General features: G+C 44.8%; 1 protein-coding gene across 1 annotated transcript in view; it reads right to left on the bottom strand.

Annotated features, from left to right (window-relative positions):
* Positions 1-1,939: 1,939 nt before the first annotated feature.
* The window catches only part of KCND3 (potassium voltage-gated channel subfamily D member 3), a 220,483-nt gene continuing 200,189 nt past the window's right edge, over positions 1,940-22,233 (bottom strand). Inside the window, exons 3-8 of the mRNA XM_007977560.3 lie at positions 18,648-18,810; positions 11,863-11,964; positions 11,398-11,487; positions 9,608-9,664; positions 8,197-8,444; positions 1,940-7,451 (exon numbers count right to left, since the gene is read on the bottom strand). Coding sequence (XP_007975751.1) covers positions 7,250-7,451; positions 8,197-8,444; positions 9,608-9,664; positions 11,398-11,487; positions 11,863-11,964; positions 18,648-18,810 — 862 coding nt within the window. The 3' untranslated portion in view covers positions 1,940-7,249. The remainder of the gene's footprint in view (positions 7,452-8,196; positions 8,445-9,607; positions 9,665-11,397; positions 11,488-11,862; positions 11,965-18,647; positions 18,811-22,233) is intronic.

Genomic DNA, 22,233 nt, shown 5'->3' with positions numbered 1-22,233 from the left:
TTCACTTGAGAAGGCTCTGTGGTGGTGTGAAGAAGGTACTTGTCCTGGTTGATACTGCTACTACCTACTTTTTAACCTTGGACCAGTCATTTAACCTCTTATGATTCAGTTTTCTCATCAATAAAATGAAAGTTGGACTAGAAGATTTTTAGGATCCCTTCTAGTTCTATGATTATATGACATGTGCTGAAGAAAAAATAGTTTCTAGTTCAGGAAAAGGATAATCAAATTTAAAAATTCAGAAAGCCTTTATAAATTCAAGTAATTTGGACAAAGGCTGGTGTGAATTGGTTAAATATCTGAATTTGTGAATACTTTCAAATCAATACACTTACTGCAGCTATTCATGTTAAGCTGTAACTTGAATTAGGCTAGCAATATTAACATGTAGTGAGATTTGAGAAACCTGCTACTTTGAATAATTCTGACTTAGACATAGAATATGAATTATTTTGGGTGATTAAAGGTAATTTTACTAAAGTAGCTTAGGTATTACAGTAATATTTATTAAACTTTTAAAAATGTGGTTTAAAGGCAAACTTCAGCCCCCAAATACTAAAAATAATTGAACATATAGTACTTGTGGATCACTCTGTATGAGACAAGGGAGTAGTGTGAAGTTTTACGGTTTTTTTTCCCCTTTCTCTTAAATAAAATCTATGTTAGTCTTTTAAAAATATGTATTTTTGATAACCATAGCTGACAGTAGAACTCCATCACAAGGTTATTGACTTGTTTTGGCAGAATGTGTTTATTATTTTGTACCTCTGCACAAGCTCATGTGTCTCACTTGACAGTTAGTGCACTTTAATGAAAAAACACAAATTGCTCAATGCACATCTGGTTTCCAGTTATTTCTACCCAAAGATTATTTGGGCTGTGGGTCTGCAGTGACACCTAGTGGGTGATAAGGATGTGAGCATCAATGATTAAAATGAATTTCACAACTAACTTCTAGGGCTTTTGGGCATCATGTATTTGTCTTAATGTTCTCATTTCTATTACTGTTTTCATCAGTTAGGATCTAGTTGTGGGAAAATTAAAAGGATTCTCCTCATTGCCAGTGCTGAAACAGACTGCCAGTTGGTCTCATCACCTAAGTCAGAATTGTTAAGTTTGGAACAGATTTCCAAGATAACTAATCCAATCCCTATTTTTTGTTTTTTTTTTTGCGTTTTTAGAGATGAGGGTCTTACTATGTTCCCTAGACTGGACTTGAACTCCTGGGCTCAAGGGATCCTCCTGCCTTAGCCTCCCAAGTAACTGGAACTACAGGCACATGCCACTATGCTCTAATTCTCCATTTTTAACAGGAGGAAACTTACTGAAGCCGAGAGGGAATTACTGATGTGAAGTCACAATTAAGTGCTAGAACCTAAACCTGAATCTCCACCATCCGATTCCCAAGCTTTCTACAATACCCCTTACAGCATTTAATTCTGAGTTTTCTTTTTAGTTTGAGAACTTGGTACTCAGCAAAACCAGTACTGATACCTAAAGGCAGATTTTCTTTCAATAATATGGAGTCAGTGTTCAAATAGAGCTGTTGATAAAACCAAATGCTTTACCTGTTAGATAGTGAACATCCACAAATAACAGCATACAAGCAGGCAAGTACCATCAGGGATATCATAGAGGAGTTGTTTATGTTTAACATTGAGGGATGGAGTGGGAAGATTACACTAGGCCTTTAATAACCCTTGTAAAAGTCTGTGAGTTTTCTCTAGCAAGGTAGAAAGCCCACCTTTGTTCAGATTTTTCTTATTTTCTAGTATATACCAGCACCTTTGGGAGGAAAGGAGAATCAGTATTCAAAGAAACAGTCATTTAGGGTTTGTGGCACATAGTTTGTTTAATCCAGATTGGATACATCAGGTACAGCAGTGGCACACGACTCAATACTGTAAATGATATACATGTTTTAACATATGCACTACAGTTTCAAAAGAAGACGACAGGAAACTCAAGAGTTTTTTTTTTTTTTTTTTCATAGAAAGTTTTCATGTTTTATCTTCCTGCAGTTTTGTACAGTATATTTCTTCTTTGCCATTGTGATGTTGATAAGCAAAGCCCATTTATTATATGAAAATAGAAAAGAACACACTTGATGTATCTCACGATGACATTAATGGGGGGAAGGGTGTGACCTCTAAGTAAAACATTACATTGGAATGTCTGATTATCAAAAATATACCATCCCTCCCACCTCCCAGGTTTGTAAAATAGTCCATTGGTCCAAGGAGCCCCCAGGACGTGGGTCAGTGCCCTACACTGGTTAGACTGACATCATCCAGTGTAGCTGAGTAACCTGCTAAGATAAATGTCATTCCCACACTTGAGAAAAAACATAGAACATTCTGAATAGAAAACAAGACTTAAAAGGAGCCCCTTTAAAGCTGTTTCATTTTCTGATAGCCACTTTCTCTTAGTTTTAATAATGCTCTTCATGGTGCTGTTCGGGCTCCAAGGGTCATGGGTCATAACAATGTTTTTCCTTCATCTAGTCATTTTAAAGCTTTGCAAATAGTGGATTTCATTAGGAAATCAGAAAGAGAAAATAAAAGTTTGTCATGGTTACCATGCCAAGTAGTGTAGAAAGGAAATGAATATTGCCTTAAGTTCACAGCATTGGGATATTTTTGCCTTATAGTTACCTGGTAATTGAAGTGCGGGAGACTGGAAAACTGGAATTCATTAGTAACCTCAAAATCTAGTGTTAGCTCAATTTTCAACCACTTCCTCTGCAAAACTTAAGGAAAAACTTTTAAGTACATAACGTCTCAATGTACACTTTCCTTGTCTACAATCTAATAAGTGATATCCTGAACTGTAGGAATCATATTTTGAAAACTGGATAAAATCATCAGCATATCCACCAGTTGACGTTTTTGTTAATCATAGATTGGCATTAACTGTCCACTTTAAGTTCTGTTCAAATTCTGTGTGATTGTAAACTAATGTGTTCAACTGTCACTGAGAATATCTATTGGTCTTCTGAAAGGGAGTCTATGCAGTTAGTCCTGAGCTTGGCACTAGTTATGAAAATAGGAGATGAAGGAGAAATAGTACAGAGTTTGTTTCCACAGATCTTGGTTTGTGGTGGTTCTAAATTGAATACTTCCCTCCCCGAAGTCACCACCCTGGAAATCCAGGTATTAAAAATATAAGCAAGCCTCAGAGCAGTGCAATAGAATGTGGAGGAAAAATCCTAGGACAAGATGTCTTAAGTCCTGGATTGCAATAATGGTTCTGTCACTAACTTGACATGTGAACTCGGATAAGTCATTCAGTTTCTTTCCACGTTTTCCCCTCTCTGAATCAGGGATTTAGCTAGTTTACCTACTACCATCACAGACTGTCATAAGGACCACAAGGAGTATAAAAGGTATGCTTCAAAATGTCATTGTCCTAGTCTTCCCTTCATTGAGAAGAGAAAATATTTGACTAAAAAATATTGACTCTTCACTTGTTCATTGATTTCTGACAAAATTGATAGTCCATAGATGGTTCTACCTAGAGGATGGTGGTTTCCAAAGTATGGTTTGTGTTGGTACAGTCAGGTGATTTCCAAGGGCTGTGTCCAAATAGTATTGACATTTATATAACACTATGTCTCCAATTACAGTATGGATTATTTGATGGATCTTCTCCAAAGCATCATTGCTGTCAGAGGCAGTGGGTGTGGTAGAAAATGCATTAGACTAATAGCCAAAAAACTTGTGTTCTGGTCTCAGCTCTGTCATTCATAACTGCATGACCTTGAACAAGTCATTTAATTTCTCTGGGTCTCAGTTTTCTATACTGTAAAGTTAGATATTCTTAAATCGTTTCTAGTTCTTATATGCTCTTAATACTATATTTTCTAGGTTCCCATTCATTTGACATTTGAATGTAACTGTTTGTTTTGCCCTCCCCCTCTTAATGCTGAGTGGGATTGAATGGAATAGGTGGTTTTGGGAATCTTATGTCAAGGTGGTTCATGAACTATGAAAGCTCAAGGGTCATTGCACCAGAAAGCTATTGGCCCCCAGAAAACCCTGATATCCTGGTTTTTCAGTCACTGGCCAATGACTTAGACTTATGAAACCGATTCAGCATACTTTGGACCTTGTGTTTTCTTACCATACCCTTTAGCAGTGTCATCTGGCTGTGTTCTGTAGTGTAGATGAGCCATTTTCCAAAGGTTGACATTTTTTGGACCAGAAGTGAACTGAATCTTTTATCTCTGGCTAAGGCTACAGTGGAGGATGGAGAAAAAGGGGATGGTCTTTTAGGAAGTGGCATGACGTGGGATCTGAACGTGAAGTGGAAGGAACACAAAACATTCTGTTGATTAGGACCAATTAAAAAAACATGGCAAATTGCTTGGGACATGATATTTAACATTAATTTTTGTGGGAACCAGTAAAATGTTCACTTGGTGCCCTATCAAACAGATCCTTTATTGAATCTGTCACTATTCTAACCCTGTAATGACCTGTTCTTAAATTCATCACAGGAAGTTTGTATGTGTATGCAACCATGTTCCAATTTACCTCCTTTTTTTTCTTTTCTTTTTTCTTTCTTTCTTTCTTTTTTTTTTTTTTTTTTTGAGACTGTGTCTTGCTCTGTCGCCTGGGCTGGAGTGCAGTGGCACGATCTCAGCTCACTGCATCCTCCACCTCCCAGGTTTAAGCAATCCTCCCCCTCAGCCTTCCTAGTAGCTGTGATTACAGGGGCCCACCATCATGCCTGGCTAATTTTTGTGTTTTTAGTAGAGATCGGGTTTCACCATGTTGGCCAGGCTGGTCTCGAACTCCTGACTTCAGGTGATTGTTCACCTCGGCCTCCCAAAGTGCTGGGATTATAGGTGTGAGCCACCATACCAGGCCCTATTTACCTCTTTATCTCTTACCCCAGTCAGATCTTATGAAGTATGACAAAGATACTTAGACACCTGTAATTTTGTTCTGTTACTCATTTTTTTTTAAAGAAAAATTCTTTTCTAGTCCTTTGCCTGCCCTCTAAGTGGAGGTTAGCCTGGTCTTCTAATGAGATGTGTATATGAAGGGAATTGATTTAAGTATGTATTTTCCGATGTGTTTAGGTTGGTTGTGTGTATACACATGTACTCTGTAGTTGTAAAGCTTTTTTGCCTTCTTAGTCTGTAAGCTCAGGGGGCAAGAACCACTCGATTCCCACATTAGGGGAAATCCTTGAGGCTAGACCCAGAGAAAGAACTCAGCCCGTGGTCAATGAGGATAAATATAAGGATATAAAGATAGAAAGAAGGCTCCCTCTCCTCTGCCTTCTGCCCACATTCTGGTTAGGTGCCACCTCGAAACCTTTTGAGCCTACAGGGTCAATCGAGCTGGGGTCATAGGGAAGCCCACTAAGGGTGTTTTTAGGTTCCTGGCTAGTGAAACTCATTTAGATGGCTGTGGTGGGCAGAGAAATTCTTGGCCTACAATTAAACAGCTAACCACTAAGCTGTAGGATGGATAGGCAGCTCCTGAGGAGCTCATGTATTTCAGAGCCCAGGCTGCAGAGACTGCAGCAAGGTGGCTGGGTGTTGGGAAGGGCAGGAAAGGACTTGTCACTAACTCTGAGGCCCACCTACTCTGCTATAAGCAGTGAATAACCGTTAGGAGGACTCCAGAAATGCTGCCCCCAGCTCCACCAGGGTGCAAGCTAGTTGAACAGATATGTTGTCCAGGTGTTCAAGAAATAATCTTCACTCCTTTGCTTGCACAGAGGTGATCAGGCTTCTCCCCCATTTCAGCTATCCTCAGGGAGATCAGGCTGAAGCTTCTTCAGACATCAAGGCATCTTCCATAGCAGGTAAGAATCACCTAGAATCTCTTACTTGCTTTTGCTTTGAAGCATTTTTCTTGAGGCACACAGGCTTACCCTTTCACAGCCTCTGTGTGGGAGTTGTCTCAGGTGTGATATAAGTCAGAGGAATCTTGGTCCCCGTACCACTGCCCTCTCTGGAGGAAACTACTCCCGGGACCTCTTGGAAGGGCTCCAGATGGGCTTTATGGTGGGTCCTGAAGGAAGACTCCATATCAAGGTGCCATAATGACTGGCTGCGGCTGCAAGCCCTGGGTCCTTCTGTTCTCCCCTCACTGGCACATACCAGAGTTGACCACTTCTCAGATGTTGGCGATTTGCCTTTTCAAGATTCCAGTGTGATAAATCTGTTCATTCCCTTTCTTTCCCAGAAACCAAAACTGCAAACACTAGTGGTTCCAACCCCAAGGGAAGCACCTCTGTTCTGTGAGGTAGACTTCCCTTACCCCGACACTCTCCGAATTTTTCTTCACTCTTTCCTCCTCTGCAGTTGCATTCACACAGATAGAACTCCCAGGCACAAGTCTGTTGTGCGTGGCAGTGATGAAGAAGGCTTTACTGATGTGTTTCAGGATCATTGGGATCCAGGTAGAGACAGATGGCTGGACACAGAAACAGCCAGGGGTAAGCAGAGAGGTACAGAGACAAGGGAGACAGGGACAGACAAAGGGTAAGGATTGCCGTGTGGTCACTTGGCAGCTCTGCGCAGGTCAGCTGGGCAGTGGGGGCCCAGGCTCAGTTGACCTCACCCACCTGGGGGAATGGAGAGAGAACTCAGCAATAACTGACTTCTTAGCCTAAAAGCTTTTGCTATAAAAGGAGAAAAAAAAATCCCTCACAAAATGCATTGTTTTGGTTCAAAGGTGTTGGGTCCATGGAGAAAAACATTTCACAAAAATCCGTTGGTGTTTTTGTTTTCCACCTTTTCCCATGAATAAATATTATCCATTAAGAGCCTTGAAAAAGGTGCTTAAATACACAGTGTTATATTTTCTTCCTGTTTTGCTTGTGACAACTTGGCCTCTGCTGCTCTTGATCTTGTATTTTCCTCACTGGGGTCTCCAGAAACAATTGTTATTTGGTCTGAGTCTGAGGCTCCTCCATCCAGGCCCTGTCCTGGCACATAGCCTACATCCCCCACTGGCCCATCCCCGACCCCCCCCCCCCCCCCTCCCTCCCTTCCTCTGGCCCCAGTGAGATGCAGTATCACAGGGCTATGCCCACGCTAGCAGCGTGAACCTCAGGTGCCCCTTTGCTGCCTCTTTTTCCTTCCAGGCACAAGTCTCAGTGCTAGGGGTACAATGGGGCAGGCAGAAATAGTGGGGAAAGGGGGGAGGGAGTGGTCCCAGTGGCCACCCACCAACATGCCAGTCCCCTTCATTCCCCACTACCCCCTCTGGCCCTCTGTCCAGTGGTTTTACAAGGCGGAGACCTTGACAACATTGCTGGCTATGGAAGGAATGTTCGTGTTGGGGCCTGGGCTGGCAGGGGGTGGCCGACTTTCCCCCTCTGGGGTTAGCGCTGGGGGAGTGGGGATGCTGATGATGGCTGTGGTGATCTGGGATGTTTTGCAGTTTGGTCTCAGTCCGTCGTCTGCTTTCAAATTAAGGCTGGAGCGACTGGGATAGAAAAGAGTGAGTTGATGATGGTTCCTGCTGGCCAGTCTCCCAAAGCTTCCTTGACCCCCTACATTCCTTGCTCATGATAACCAGGATGATATTTTGTTGTCCCTCTATCTCTGCCTTTTGTAATCAGTTTGTAATAATCCATTCTAATTATTATTTCTAAACTACTAGCAATTACCAGGTTGTGTATGGTAGGCTTTGAATTGCAGAGTGTACATCACTCCCACCAGTGATTGTTTACCTATCATTTGTGGCATTTGGCATTTGCCTTCCCTGAATTCTCTGCAACCCATTTGGAGGTAGTGGGAAGTGGCCTAAATATAAGCAGAGAGGGAGGGAAAAGTCAGTCTCTGGGATTCAAAATCAGCCTAGGATAAGCCATGAGTAACACAAATATGAAAACTGTTTCTTGAGAAAATGGTCCATTCCTTGTACCAGATCAGATCATTTTTGTGTATCTAGAGACACGTTATTTTATAGGTATATATATAATTCTTTTTAAAGTTTTTTTTACCCCCTGTTACCTAACCCCATTTTCAGTCTAAACTACTGTAGTACCTACTCCAACAGCATATGAAAGGGCTTTGGGTTTCCTTGCAAGGAAAGGAGGAAGGTAGAGGGGCTCATGCATTAGATAAGGGGAGCGGCTAGAGGATCCTCAAGGTTCTCCTAATGCTGCGATTGTCTAATTCTGGGAATGAGATGATTCGAGCCTTTGGGGGTGATGGAAGCCACCCACCTGGTTGTGAGGGAGGGCTGCTCACTGCCCTGGATATGGATCGTGCTGAGCTCTTGCATGCTGCGCAGGCGAGTAGCTGGCAGGTTAGAATTGGGCAGGTGTGTGGTCTTCTTACTACGACGGGAGCAGCAGGTGGTAGTGAGGCCTGGGTGGCTGGACAGTGAAGGACTTCTTGTGGATGGGTAGTTCTGCATTGAACTCTCCATGCAGTTCTGCTCAAACATCTGCTCATCAATAAACTCGTGGTTCTGTGGGAGGTAGAAGGAGAGGTAGGAAAAGGAGGTAGGGACGAGAGAGGTAAGCCCCTATATGCTGTATGCCTGCCTGTCTCTGTTCTGGACCTTGAAGGAAGGGCTCCCAGCTGCCCAGATCACAGATAAGCATTCAGGAGGGGTGATGTCCCATGGGCATCCAATGAGGACAGAAAGAGAAGCATATTGGCAGCCCTGGCCATCAGCTCAAAGGGTAGGGACTGCAGTTGTGAAATCATGATGTGACATATACTCCATCTACAGCTTTGAGCTCTGAAGGGCCATAGAGGACACAGAGGGATTCAGTGGCATCATCACAGCTAGAAGCAAAGACTTTACTTTCCAGGCTTCGTACAACATCTGCCAGAGGTGGCAGATAAGGAGTCACTGACTGTGGGTAGTGGGTATGCTAGGTTGTCTTTCCTGGATTTAATAGGTAAGGGTGTGACAAAAGCTTTTAAACATGGGGGTCATTCACAGAATTGGGAGAGCATTGATCCTGAAGGCCAGTGGGGCAAACTGTCAGGGATAGGGTTTCTTTTAATTATTATTTTCCCCACCTGATTATGGGATATGAGTCCTTAATATACCTGGAGGCACAGGATTCCCTAGGTCAAGTGTAAGCACGGGAAGGGATTGCTAAACTATCTCCTGACTGCAGGCCATTGGGATGGGGTATAGCTGAACCCAGGATAACTAAAAAATGGCTGTTTGGCCAAGGTGACTACAAATCTATGGCATTAATGGTCTGGCTAAGGCTGCCAGAGTGAGGAGAAAGTCTGAAGAGACATGGCATGAGAACAGAGTTCAGGGAAAGACCAGCCTGGCGGCAAATACCAGGAGTCCCCACGGAGCTGGGATGTGGCACAGACAGATGTGGCACATGGGGACTCACAGGATACCAGCACTGGTGCCATGTTCCACCACCCCTTCCATGTCCCTGGGGAGGTCCAAAGAGGGAACTAGAAAGACAGTTGGGTGGTTCAGCACAAGAAACCGGAAGCCTGAGCTGGTGCTGGGTGTGACAGCAGAGGTAGGAGGAGCCCCAGAAGAATCAGCAGCACATGCACAGAACCAGGCCGGGGGGTAAAAAGGGGAGAATCCACAGACTCAGAATTATCAGGGAGAAAAACATCAATTGAATTTTTAAAAAGTTATACCTTGATGGTGGAGGTTCGTACAGATAACAGGGGATCATCCACAAGATAGGACAACCCCTACAGGACAACATGCCAACAGAAGATAAAAACACCATTGATTGTACATTCCAGCATTCCCAAGCCAGTTTTGACATTCAATCTCTTGATCCCGGCATTCCACCCTTTGAGTCAAACATTCCATCCCTCATTCCCAGCATTCTGCCCGCTTTGTCCCAACATTCCACCCTTTAGCCCCAACAGGACCCTGCTCAACCCCAACATTCACTCCTTCCATCCCAACATTCTGCCTCTCCTGTCCCAACATTCCACCCCTTGAGTCCAACATTCCTCCCCTAAAATCCAGCATTCCAGGGCTTTAATCCCAATATCTCACCCCCACAATCCAACATTCTTTCCCTCAAATTCAGCATTCCATCCCTTCAATGCCAGCATTCCATCCCTCAATTCTAAAATCCGATTTCTTCAATGCCAACATTCCAGTCCTTCAAACCCAAATGTTTTCACCCATATCCTTTCAATTTACACATTCCACCCAGCACATGCAACTTGGAAAGGGCAGTTGGGTCCAGGCCTATCCCTTTGGCAAGCTCAGAGTCTTTGAGAGAAAGTCTAGATACGAATATACATTCTTGATGATAAATCCTGTAAACTAGGGTTTGCAGAGCACCCTCCCATTTTGGAAGTCCTTGTTGGGTTCAACTGCCATCCACAGTGTCCACATTTGGCTCAGATAGAGTCATGTAAGCCAGGCAAGGTGATGTGCACCTGTAGTTCCAGCTACTTGGGAGGCTGAGGTGGGAGGATCACTTGAGGCCAGGAGTTTGAAGACCAGCCTGGGCAACACAGCAAGATCCTGTCCCTGCAGCCCCACACCCCTCTCCCTGCCAAAAAAAAAAGGAGTCATCTAACATTTATTCTCTCTACATCTGGGAGGCCAGGATATGGAATATCTAGAATTAGGAAGTTCCTTCCTTAGTGTACTGAGCCCTGAATATAGACTCTTTGGGGAGGAGGTTCTAGAAAGGAGCAGGAAGGCTTTCACTTTGTTTCTCCTTGGCTTTTCTACCCTGACCTCTCTTCCCTGTCTGCTATTCCTAGCACTTATCTGCCAAGGGTCTAGGGTTGGCCCCACTGCCCTTCCTTTCAGTCTGATGGTTAGGCACAAGCATCATTCCACACTCAAGCTGTGGCACCCTCAACCATGGCTCTGTTTTAACAATCAGCCTGTTAGCATCTGGATCCCCTGAGAACCGCAGGGTGACTGGGCAGGGGTTGGGTGGGGGGGGGTGGTACTTCTGAATCCTGGTTGGAGAAGTACATGCACTGCCTCCACACACTGTCTGCAGGAGGGTGTAGGGAGCCAAGGGGCCCACAGGCTGCATCAACCCAGCCCCAGAGGTGGGACAGAAATCAACACTCTTCTCTACTGTCCTATACAAATTCAGCCCAAGCTTTGAAGGGTGATGCCCGTCAGAACTGAGAAACTGATAGGCAGACCCCTAAGTCCTCAGTAATCAAGAAATGGGCTTTGGAGATGAGTATAGGAGTGTGTGGGAGGCTGGGGGAGTGGCCTCCTCAATGCTCCTGCAGGACAGAGCTGGCCTCCCACCCTGGTGACCTTGCCCCACTCCTCAGGGTCTTCCACCTGAGGGCCAGTAGATCCCATCACTACCTGTTGGATCTGAAGGGGACAGACTTTGACATCTGGCCCAGAGTGAAGATGTGAGTACAGCCTTAGAAAAGGGTCAGGGTCAGTGCTGAAAAGGAGGTGGCAATGGGCTGGGACTCACAGTGGTTTTTTCCAGGCAGTGCAGCAGGTGATGATGCTGGCTCTCGATAAGTGAGGTGGTCTTGCCCATGTGCTCCTCTTCTGGGGTGCCCTAGTAAAAAAAGAAGAGAGATTGAGTAAAAAGCTAGTGGCTCTTCCCCTCTCCAGCTCCTTCATTTCTCCACTAAAGATCAAAGGGCAATAGAATAATCAAAGTTTTTTATTTGACCAAATTTCAGGGTCAGCATTGAATATGCTAGCCTTTGGGCTCAGAGGCCCTTGGTCTAAACCTGGTTTAGAGGTAGTGGCGATAATCCTATAGGAGTGGTGTGTGAATGGGGGGCTGTCACCTGGGGAAAGTTTGGAAACATGTCCTCCTTGGGGTTCATACTAGGGCTCTGGGGTGGGAGTGCTGGTGTCCCAGGAAAGAGAAAACAAGCCGATCTGCCCCTTTATGTTCCCCAGCCCAGGTACTCTAGGTACCTACCGTCAGCTCCAGTGCCTCGTTGAGGAGCCCGTTACGCTTGCTGTGCAGGTATGCATTTGAACTCCCTGTTTTGGCCACACGGATCCTGGCAAGGCGGGCCTTCTGTGATTGGCAGAGATAATAAAAGAATGAGGGAGACCATGATACAAAAAGACAGCAAGCCTGGTGACGCTGTGAGGCTGGCTTCCCAGGTGACACCTGATGAAGGGGATGAGGCTGTTTCTCTCCAGCCTCATGCATCTCCAGTTATAGACCCAGGGATTGGGTCTGAGACGTTGTGTACCCACTTTGTATAGCTTGGTCGCGTCAGAATTCTCAGGAGTCTCCACTCATCTCTCCAGCCCAGGTATTATCCTGACAGGAGAAATATCTCTCATCCAAGCTCTATTCTCCCAAAGGTTTCATGACCTTTATCTACTCAGTATTGCAAAATGCCGTGTGCTATTCAGTTGTGCTACTCAGTTTTCTTATCTCTAGACTGCAAACTCCTTAGAAGAGTGTATGTGATAGCTGCCCTGATTCTCCTCTAGGGTCCAGTACAGTTTTCTGTATATAGTAGGTCCCCAAATATGCGTTAATTATGAGAAGAGCTAGGAGGGTGCCTATGTGCTCTTCAATACTTCTTAACTCCTCTGCAATTTTTTTCTTAGCACTTATTACTGAAGAAAGATATGTTTTATATATTTATCTTGATACTTTCTCTCCCACTAAAATGTAAACTCCTTGAGGGCAGGAGTTTTTGCCTTGTTTACTGATGTACCCCCAGTAAACAGTAAGTTCTCGATTTTTAAAGTTAATAAGCACATTTACAATTGTATTTCTGTCTTTGGGAGTGGACTTATGCGTGTGCGTGTGTGTGTGTGTGTATATATATTATTAGTATAAATATATATATTATTAGTATAAATATATATATATATATATATATATATTTTTTTTTTTTTTTTTTCTTTTGAGACGGAGTCCCGCTGTCACCCAGGCTGGAGTGCAGTGGCACGATCTCGGCTCACTGCAACCTCTGCCTCTGGGTTCAAACAATTCTGCCTCAGCCTCCTGAGTAGCTGGGATTACAGATGCCCACCAACACACCCAGCTACTTTTTGTATTTTTAGTAGAGACGGGGTTTCATCAGGTTGGCCAGGCTGATCTCAAACTCCTGACCTCAGGTGATCCGCCTGCCTTGGCCTCCCAAAGTGCTGGGATTACAGGCGGGAGCCACTGTGCCCGGCTGCATGTATATGTTAACATATGTTTGTTTTGCTGCACATGACAGTGGGAATGAGTATAGGTACATGTGACAGTTGACTGGCTGTGCCTAAGAAGGGAGGATGGGACACATTTCCATACACTACTTGGCTTTAACTAGGACAACTGAAACTCTCCCCAGCTCCAACCTGGGAAGCCTTCAGCAGAGAAGGCCCACTGCAGGAGGGCTGCATGGTATCTCAGTTCAAGCTCATCTCTCCTGTGTGCACAGGGAGAAGCTGAACACATTACACATGCTGGCTGCCCTTCTCCTTCCTAATGACTGTCATCATTGTCACCATGACAGTAGCACAACCAAAGAAAGAGGACTAAGGAATGAGTCTGAGAGAGGGAGAAGGGACTGGGTAGAGGGTTCTTGCTGGTTAAAAAAAAAATGCAACTTGATGTTTGGGCTCTTTATAACTATTTACAGCCCCAGGCTCTTGCTACTGGAAGCAGAACAGCCCACAAGGATAGCAGACCCATCCTGGAGTAGAAGGGTCCCTCCTTCTGGCTCTGAGCAAGTCCACAGGCGACTTCAGCATGGACTCTACACAGGAAAAGAGTCCTAAGGAAATTGCGGCAATTTCCACTTCTTGTCACCCTCTCCCCAAGTGTCCTGCTGGGCTGGTTCATCTGCTAAAAGGAGGCCACTGACTCAGGGGTTCAGGTGGTCAACAGAAGCACAAAGGACGTGTATCTCTTGCTTTGTGGGAAGTATCTCCTTGCAGAAACAATTCAACTCCCTTCCCAGGCTTCTAAATATGGGGAAGGGGCCAGGACTTGAGCCTGAAAGATCTTCCCTTAAGTCTGAGGAAGACTGCTCCTCTTGATGAAGGAGAGAATAAAAAGGGGAACCTGGGAGAGAAAGGATGATGGCAAATCAGTGTATCATGCCTCCTCTCTACAAGCAGAGAACATTGATTGGGGGTCAGGACAGTTCTACTCCGTGGGAATCCTGCTCCAGCCCTACCCTTGGCTAGATGTTTACGTTCAAGCAAGTTCCTCATCATTTGAGGATGTGGCTGCATTTGCTTTGGGTGAGTGCTGGGTGTTGAGAGTTTCATATGGAAATCCAATTGTGTCAAGCTTATTATAGTCTTATATAATTTGATTGCACCACTTGGAGCCAGACCTTTCTTGTATCTGGGGTCCGTCTTCATTAGTTTCTAGAGATGAAAGATTCTCCTGTTCTTCTTTGTGGCACTTCTTTTAATCATATCTTACCCTGGGCTCTATTAAAGCAACAGATTGTCATACCAAATGTACTAGATCATTTAATCACTTCCCACACAGGATAAAAAGGTTTGCAATGGATTTACAGAACCATACCCAGCATATGAAATTGGGTGGGGCTCTATAGCCTGGTTTTGAGCTCTTGGGGCCTGGGGCATGTGGCTTATGCATATTTTTATCTCTTAACACCCAACACAGGGCTTCACACCAAACAGGTGCTCAAGCAACGTTTATGATGGCTGAGGAAGGAAGAAGATCCTATGTAGATGACTGGAAGGCCATGCTTATACAGCCACTGTAATGGGCTCAATCCTTGAGTGGACTGGTCAGCTTCATCCTCTTCCATGGCCTTAAGAACAATGTGAGAGTTAAAAGAGAGCTTAGAGATCATCCAGACAAATTCAAAGACCAAAAAAAAAAATGGAGGTTGTGAGGGGAAGTAACTTATCCAGGGAAAGGCAGTGGACGATCAAGACTTCAGCTCAGGACCTCCAACTTTCAGACCGAATGTTGCTTCCAGAACATTCCCCTCCTCCTCCCCTGAATTTCCACCATCAGACAAGTTTCGAAATTCGAGCAAAGCCCAGGAGATTGCATTTTCAACAAATGTGGAGACTCCAGGGTTGGAGGAGAGGGGATTTGGAAGGAGAATGCTGCTACTCTGGGTACAGTTGCAGGCACCATCTATGTTCAAGCTGATACTTCTATCAATCCTTGAGAGGCCTCTCACAATTAAGCACTTTCTTCCTGTCTGGCTGATGGGTGCCTTTTAACCGTGAGTATTTCTATCACTTGCCCTGGGAGAGGCAGTAGGAGGAGAAAGAGAAAGAAATGGAAAGCCAAAACATGGGCAGTTGCATTCTGGGACATTTATTTCAGAGAAATTAAAACTTATGCTCACACAAAAACCTCTACATGATTGTGCACAGTAGCTTTATTTGTAATAGCCCAAAACTGGAATCAGCCCAGGTGTTTCTCAACAGGCAAATAAACAAACTGGTACATCTGTACCATGGATACTACTCAGCAATAAAAATGAATGGATTACTGATACAGCAACTTGGATGAAAATCCAGGAATCATATAGAATGGAAAAAGCCAATACCCAAAGGTTACCTATTGCATGAATTCATTTGTATAATATTTTTGAAATTAAACCATTTATAAATGATGGAAAAATAAATAGTTTTAACTAGGACAACTGAAACTCTCCCCAGCTCCAACCTGGGAAGCCTTCAGCAGAGAAGGCCCACTGCAGAAGGGCTGCATGGTATCTCAGTTCAAGCTCATCTCTCCTGTGTGCACAGGGAGAAGCTGAACACATTGCATGTGCTGGCTGCCCTTCTCCTTCCTAATGACTGTCATCATTGTTCGGGGTTAGGGACAGGGCAGGGCTAGGGCAGAAGGTGGGGTTATAAAAGGGCAACCCACGGGATCCTTGTGGTGTTGGAACTGTTCAGTCTCTTGACCGTGGCAGTGGATGCATGAACTTATCATACACACATACATGCACACACACACACCAGTCCAAGTAAAACTGGAGATATCTGAATAAGATTGGTTGGTTGTACAATGTCCATACCCTGGTGGTGATATATAGTGCTATTGTTTTGTAAAATGTTACCACTAGGGGAAACTGGTGGACAAACTTTATAAGAGATTGTTCTGTGTTATTTCTTACAACTACCTGAGCATCTATAATTATCTCAATAAAACATTTCATTAAAAAAAAGAATATGGGTATGCACCAGAACTGGAGATAGGGACCAAATGCCCCACTCCGGATGTTCCCCTCTCTCTGTCCACTGCCAGACCTCCCCTTATCTCCAGTTCACTTGGCTCAGAGGACACAGTATCTAAGGCAAATAGTAACAGACTAATCTTAGTAATAATCCCAGTCAAACCAGTCATGGGAAGAGGATGACAATACAGCTACTTAGCTCCCAAGTATGTGGTCCAGGCTGAGAACTATCATTAGCTTCCTTCCCGTCCCATCTCTCCACTTTCCACCTACTTGCCTTGACCCATCATGACAGACTCAATGCTGGAGCAGCGAGTATTTATTTCCCTCTTATAGGAAGCCCAAGGTGACAGAGACAGAGCTGAGCAGCCTTGAGGAGAAACGGTATCCAGGCAAGGTGAAAACACTGTAAATATTTACTCTGATTTCAAGGGGAGAGAGAGGAGGGAGAGGGAAAGGGGCAGGGAGGGAGGGAGACTCATCTTTAGCAGCTAGAGGAAGGAAGAAGCCTGAGTTGCTCCTAGATTTTAATCACACAGGATGAGCTTTATAATGTCCCAGGGGAGAGCTGGGAACACACCTGTAATCCCAGCTACTCTGGAGGCTGAGGTGGGAGGATTCCTGGATCCCAGGAGTTTGACTCCATCCTGGGCAACATAGTGAGACCCTATCTCTAAAAAATAATAATAATAAATCAATTCCCAGGGGAGGGGAAGGTAGCTGTAGGAGTGACTGAGAACACAGCTGGAAGGGGCTGTCACTGGTGTGTGCACAGCTGTGGGCTAGTGGGTGAGCTGAGGATTCCTGTGAACCTCACCTGCTCTGCCAGAAACCTGTGTTAGCCCTAGCCCCTTTGGGGCGGGGCCACTAGAGGATCCCTGGCCCTTCAGGGTCTCTGGTTCCTGATTGTGGGAAGGAGATCCCAGTTTCTGCATAATGAATTTAGACCCTATTCAAATTTGCTGCCTGACTTAAACAGGGAAAGAGGTAAGATTTCCGTTTCTGGGATGACTGGCAGGAAACAGGAGGTAGGGAAACCCTGGGTGAAGAGGTAAGAGATAGGCGTGTATGGGACAGAAAGGATGACGGACAGAGCCAGAAGATAAATCTTAAGGTGGCAACTTAACAGACCAGGTCAGCATAAATAAAAACATAGTTCAGCAGAGGCAGAGGGGACAGGAGGCAAGGAGCCAACCATAAAGGCACACAGAAGGTGATAGGCTAGAAGTGGAAACCAACTGGATTCACTATACAATTATATGTAAATTGTTATATAAGAATTATTATACATTTTGGAGCTAGCTTTCATAACCTTTATAGCTTTGTGACGGTCGGCATACACAGATCTGTTCTGAAATTCTGGATTTCTTCCTCCATAACGACATTAACTTCCCTTTGAGCCTTTACACCCAAGGCAAGCCCTGCTACCTGGAGGTTATCCCTGCAAGCAGAAGGCCAGTAGCAGGAATTCTGTAGCAAGGAAAGAATCTGGCTGCAATGCATAGGGCCGACCACATAGTACATGCTCAATAAATGTTTGTGGAATAATGGATAAAAGAATAAAGTAAGGAGACAAAACCCCAAGCCTCCAAAAGCCCGTCTTTCAACAGCTCTCCTCCTTTCCGTTGTCCTCAGAAAGGCTCTGGCCATAATCCCTGGGGGCTGAGATGCTGCTGAAGGGGCGCCACAGTTCAGCCCAGATCTGAAGACAATGAAAAGCACCGCTTTCCCACTTCCCCAACCCAGATAACCCTCTTCCGAGAGGAAACCTGGGGAAAGTCACTACCCAGAAACCTCACTGGCTAGATGCCTTAAAAATGCAAATGAACAAGAATTGACTGAGTCGATGAGTTGTTCTAGAAACAAGGTGGAGGGCTAGCTGGAAAACGAGGCTTCTTTCTGAGCACCAAAGCCTTCAGACATTTTTCCTCATTGCATGGACAAATGACCGTATTTTACCCTCTCCTGCCATTTTCAGCAGTGTTTATTGAACATAATCTAAAACTTTCCCCAGGACTGATGGTTAGTCTCCTGATCACCACCTGCAGTTGACTTCAGTGCCTTTGCCCTATGATGTCTTGGAGATTCCTAAAGCCTGTTGTGCCATTTGTCCTTGAACTCAGTGACCTTAGGATGCTCTCATTTCACAGTATTTATTTTTCTTTTCAACAAATTTATTTTTGTCACTGGGTTTTATATAGGCTTTTATAGGATATTAAAAAGAGATTATGTTTCCTAGTAAGCTCTTGGCTGGGAGAGGGAGGAGTGCAGGGACGGCTGAGTGGCAGTGGCTGAGGGAGTGTAGGTGGAGCCAGGGGCCAAGGAAATTGCCATAGAATGTCTAAAGGTGGATGGTTTACAGATAATTGAGGGTTCATTGCATTTTGGAACTGATGGGCTGGAATTCAGGAGACCGATGAGCAGGAAGGGACTGAAGCTACCTTACCTTGCAAAGCCAGAGGCTGTCTGTGCAGTGATCCTCAGGAGCTCTAGGCCTGGCTCCCTGACTGCTGCTCCCCTGTATCCTTTACACTGCCCCCACATCCCTGCGTCTGAGGCTTACCTTTTGTGCCCTGCGTTTATCAGCTCTCTGATTCTGGTGGTAAATCCGGCTAAAATTGGAAACAATCACAGGGACTGGCAGGGCAATGACCAGGACGCCACTCAAGGAGCAGATGGAGCCGAAGATCTTCCCTGCAATCGTCTTAGGCACCATGTCTCCGTATCTGAGAGAGGGAGAGAAACAGGCTGTAAGGGAGAGAAGGCCATTTGGGAAACAAGTGACGCTTCCCTGCCAATCATTCACCTATTCATTCATTCACTCATTCAGCAATTGTTTAGAGTACCTACTATGTGCCAGGTACCGTGACATGGACCTGGGGGTGAACAAGAGAGACAAGATCCTTATGTGCAGGGAGCCAACATCCTAACAAGACCATAAACAATTAAGTGAATACATAAAAATATTGTGTCTTGGTTGGTTCTATGAAGAGACTAGAGAGAGGTGCTGCATCAGGTGGTGGGAGTGTGGTCAGGAAAGGCCTCTCTGAGGAGCTAACATTTAAGCTGAGAGCTGAATGTAAAGGATCCAGTCATGTAAAACACCTGGGGACAAGTGTGTGTGGTAGAGGAAACAGCAAGTACAGAGGCCTTGAGGTAGCAGGAAGGAGTTTGGTCTGATCTAGGAATTGTCAAGGGTCAGCAGGACTAGACACCACAAGAGGAGGGTAAGGCAGGCAGGGGCCAGATCACACAGCATCTGACGGGCCATGGGGAGGAATATGGGTTTATCCCATTCAGTGAGGCACCATGAGGAGTTTTAAGCAGAAGAGCAACAGAATCTCGTTAATGATGATAACAGCAAATAACAAACTCACCTATTCATGTGGATTTATAATTTACAAAGCACTTCTGCATATTTACCTCACATAAGCCCCATGAATCCTGTGAACTTTGTATTCTTATCCCCATTGTACAGATGCAGGAACTGAGGCTAATTACATTGACAGCTCTCCTTTGCTCAACTGGGATTAAAAGCCACTCTTCTTGCTTTTGTCTATTTTCCAGTAGCCATAGCATCTCAGAGGGGGACCATGAGCTCTGAAGCTCAGCCCCTTAAAGTTGTGAAGCCACATTGGAACTGTGCTGGCTCCTCTCAGAGCTTGGAGAAACTCTTTTAAGTACTTCACACCCTAGCAGCTGCCCTCTGGGACCAGGTTGGCCTGGATCCTACTCAGTCCTGGGCAGGCAGGCCAGAGCCTCTGTCCTCCAATCAATAAGATATTCTCCACAGTGGTTAAGTGTTTAGTCTCCTCTTTATTGAGATAATTGAAAGGCCTTATTAAGCAAGGCCTTATTAAGCAAAGAGCTGTGATTACTCCTTCGGCTAAAGCCAGAAACACCATCTCCCCTGCCTCTGTGCCCTCTGGGTGTCTGGAGCAGAAACAAGCTTAGGATGACCAGGAATTGCTTCTGCTAAAATAGGCTCAAAGTCATCTGTCCTGAGGAAACCACGGGGCTTGGACTTCCAGAGAGGATGTGGAAGGGGATGGGGCAAGCCATTTCACAAGGAGGTATGAACACCCAAGAACTTGGTGGAGGACATGGCAGAGGTAGACAGGTATTCGGTGAATGAATGAATGAATGATCTCACTTAAGCCTCTCAATTCCCTTTGAAGTAGGCTCCTGATTTGAGACTGTCTTCCTCCTCCTTCAGTGTTCATGCCCTTTGCCCTGGCTCGAGATTTCCTGGATGTGCACTAGCATTAGGGCCTGTGATAGAGCCTCCTAGATCTTTGCAGCTAGAGTTGTCTCCTCTGCCATGGTACTCAGGAGAGGTCTCCAGGGAAGTGGTTGAGAACATGGATTCTGAACTTAGATAACATGGGTTCAAGACTCACCCTGCTCCATAAAATAACTGTATGATCTTGGGGGAATGTTACTCTGGGCCTCAGTTTCCTTGTCTGTAAAATGAAGATAATAACAGTAACCTAGATCATAATCCTATTGTGACATACACAGCTCCACAAACAATAGATAATATTACTTTTAGCTAGGCATTCTGAAAACCACAGTCTCTGTTGATGGGAAACTCTAAAAACACAGTCAGGTGTCCCAAGTTCAAATAGCCCAATTAATGAAGAAAAAGGGGCTGCCTTTGAGATATATCACCTTAGCTGGGATTTGCAGATGACACAACTGAAAGGGGGCCTGCAGGCACAGGGCTGTGGATGACAATAAAGCATGGCAGGAGTGCAGAAAAACAGTGCCAGGAAGGCTGCATTTCAGAGTGACCACGGCTGGTGAGGAATGCTAAGGACAACAGAAAGACTGTTTCATCCATATGAAGAAAGAGGGAGAAGGGAAGCCATGCCTCCTGCTGGTGCAGATGGTCTGCTAGTGACAGATGACAGGGAGAAAGCCGAACAATCCACTCCCAGGCGTCCTCTGCCTCCTCCACCAGGAAGAAGGAGCTGCATCTTGGAGAAGCTGGAATAAATGCCGAAAAGAAGGATCCAGAGCTTAAAGTAGGAGACGGGAGAGCAGGCAAGTGTCCAGCTGAATTCAGTAGATTTACATCACAGGCCCACATGAATCCCACCTGGGAGACAGGAGGAATGTGCAGATGGGGTTGCAGAACCACTGCCCTGGATCTCTGAGAAATCATGGTGCAGCAGAAAATTACCAAGCGACTAGAGATGGAAAACGGTTGTATTGAATTTTTAAAGAAGGCAAAAGGAGGTCTGAGAAACCACAGACCAGTAGGCTTGGTATCCATAAATTGTGCCATCAAATTGCTGGCAGAATTTGAGTGCAGATTATTAAGTAGACAGCTTGTGAATACTTGGAAAATAAGCTGTATTGGTTCACTAGGCACACATCTTGCCAAATTAACCTTATTTCTTGTTTTGACAGTGAGGTTAACTGGTTGGTAGATCAGGAGATTGCTCCAGACCTACTGCATCATGATTTTAACAAGATGTGTTCTTGTCCCAGTTCTTTATACCCTTGACAAGCTGGAGGAGTGTGGTGTGGAGAGCAGTGTGGTTAGCAGGGTTTGCACGACCATCTCCAGTCTTCGGGCACTTCTCAAAGATTACCAACTGTGGTCCTATGCCAGCAAAGGAAATTCAGGGTTTTCATGTCAAAACATCTCCTTTAATGAAAAAGTGAGTAAGTAAATGAAATAAAGAATAGATCTCAAGTTAGGTCTCCAGTGATATGTTCCAGAATTTTTCAACAACTTGTATAAAGCCAGAGGAGGCAGCATGGCCTAATAATTAAGAGAGGACACTGGAGTCCAACCTGGGTTTGAACCCTAGCTTACATTAGTTACCAACTAGCTAAGTGATCCTGGGGCATTTATTTAACCTGAGCCTCTATCAACTATAAAATGGCTTTTATATCCCCAGGGTTGTTGCGATAATTAATGAGGTAATTCAGAAGAAATAATTCAGTGTTTGAATAACTGTAAGTTGTCTAGAATTAGCCAGTGTGGTGGGTACCTATTGTTTTGTCCGCTGACACCCTAATAGGAACTGTGTCCCTCATTCCCATGATGATGGAAACTGTCCAGATAAGCTGCCATATTTCCCATGCCCCCATGCCCACTTGCCACAGCTGGTGAGTTCAAAATAGGACATCTCACC

This window comes from Chlorocebus sabaeus, chromosome 20, assembly GCF_047675955.1.
Source record: "Chlorocebus sabaeus isolate Y175 chromosome 20, mChlSab1.0.hap1, whole genome shotgun sequence".
NCBI lineage: Eukaryota > Metazoa > Chordata > Mammalia > Primates > Cercopithecidae > Chlorocebus > Chlorocebus sabaeus.
Note: the sequence above shows the minus strand (reverse complement) of the source record. Positions and strands in the feature narration are given on the sequence as shown.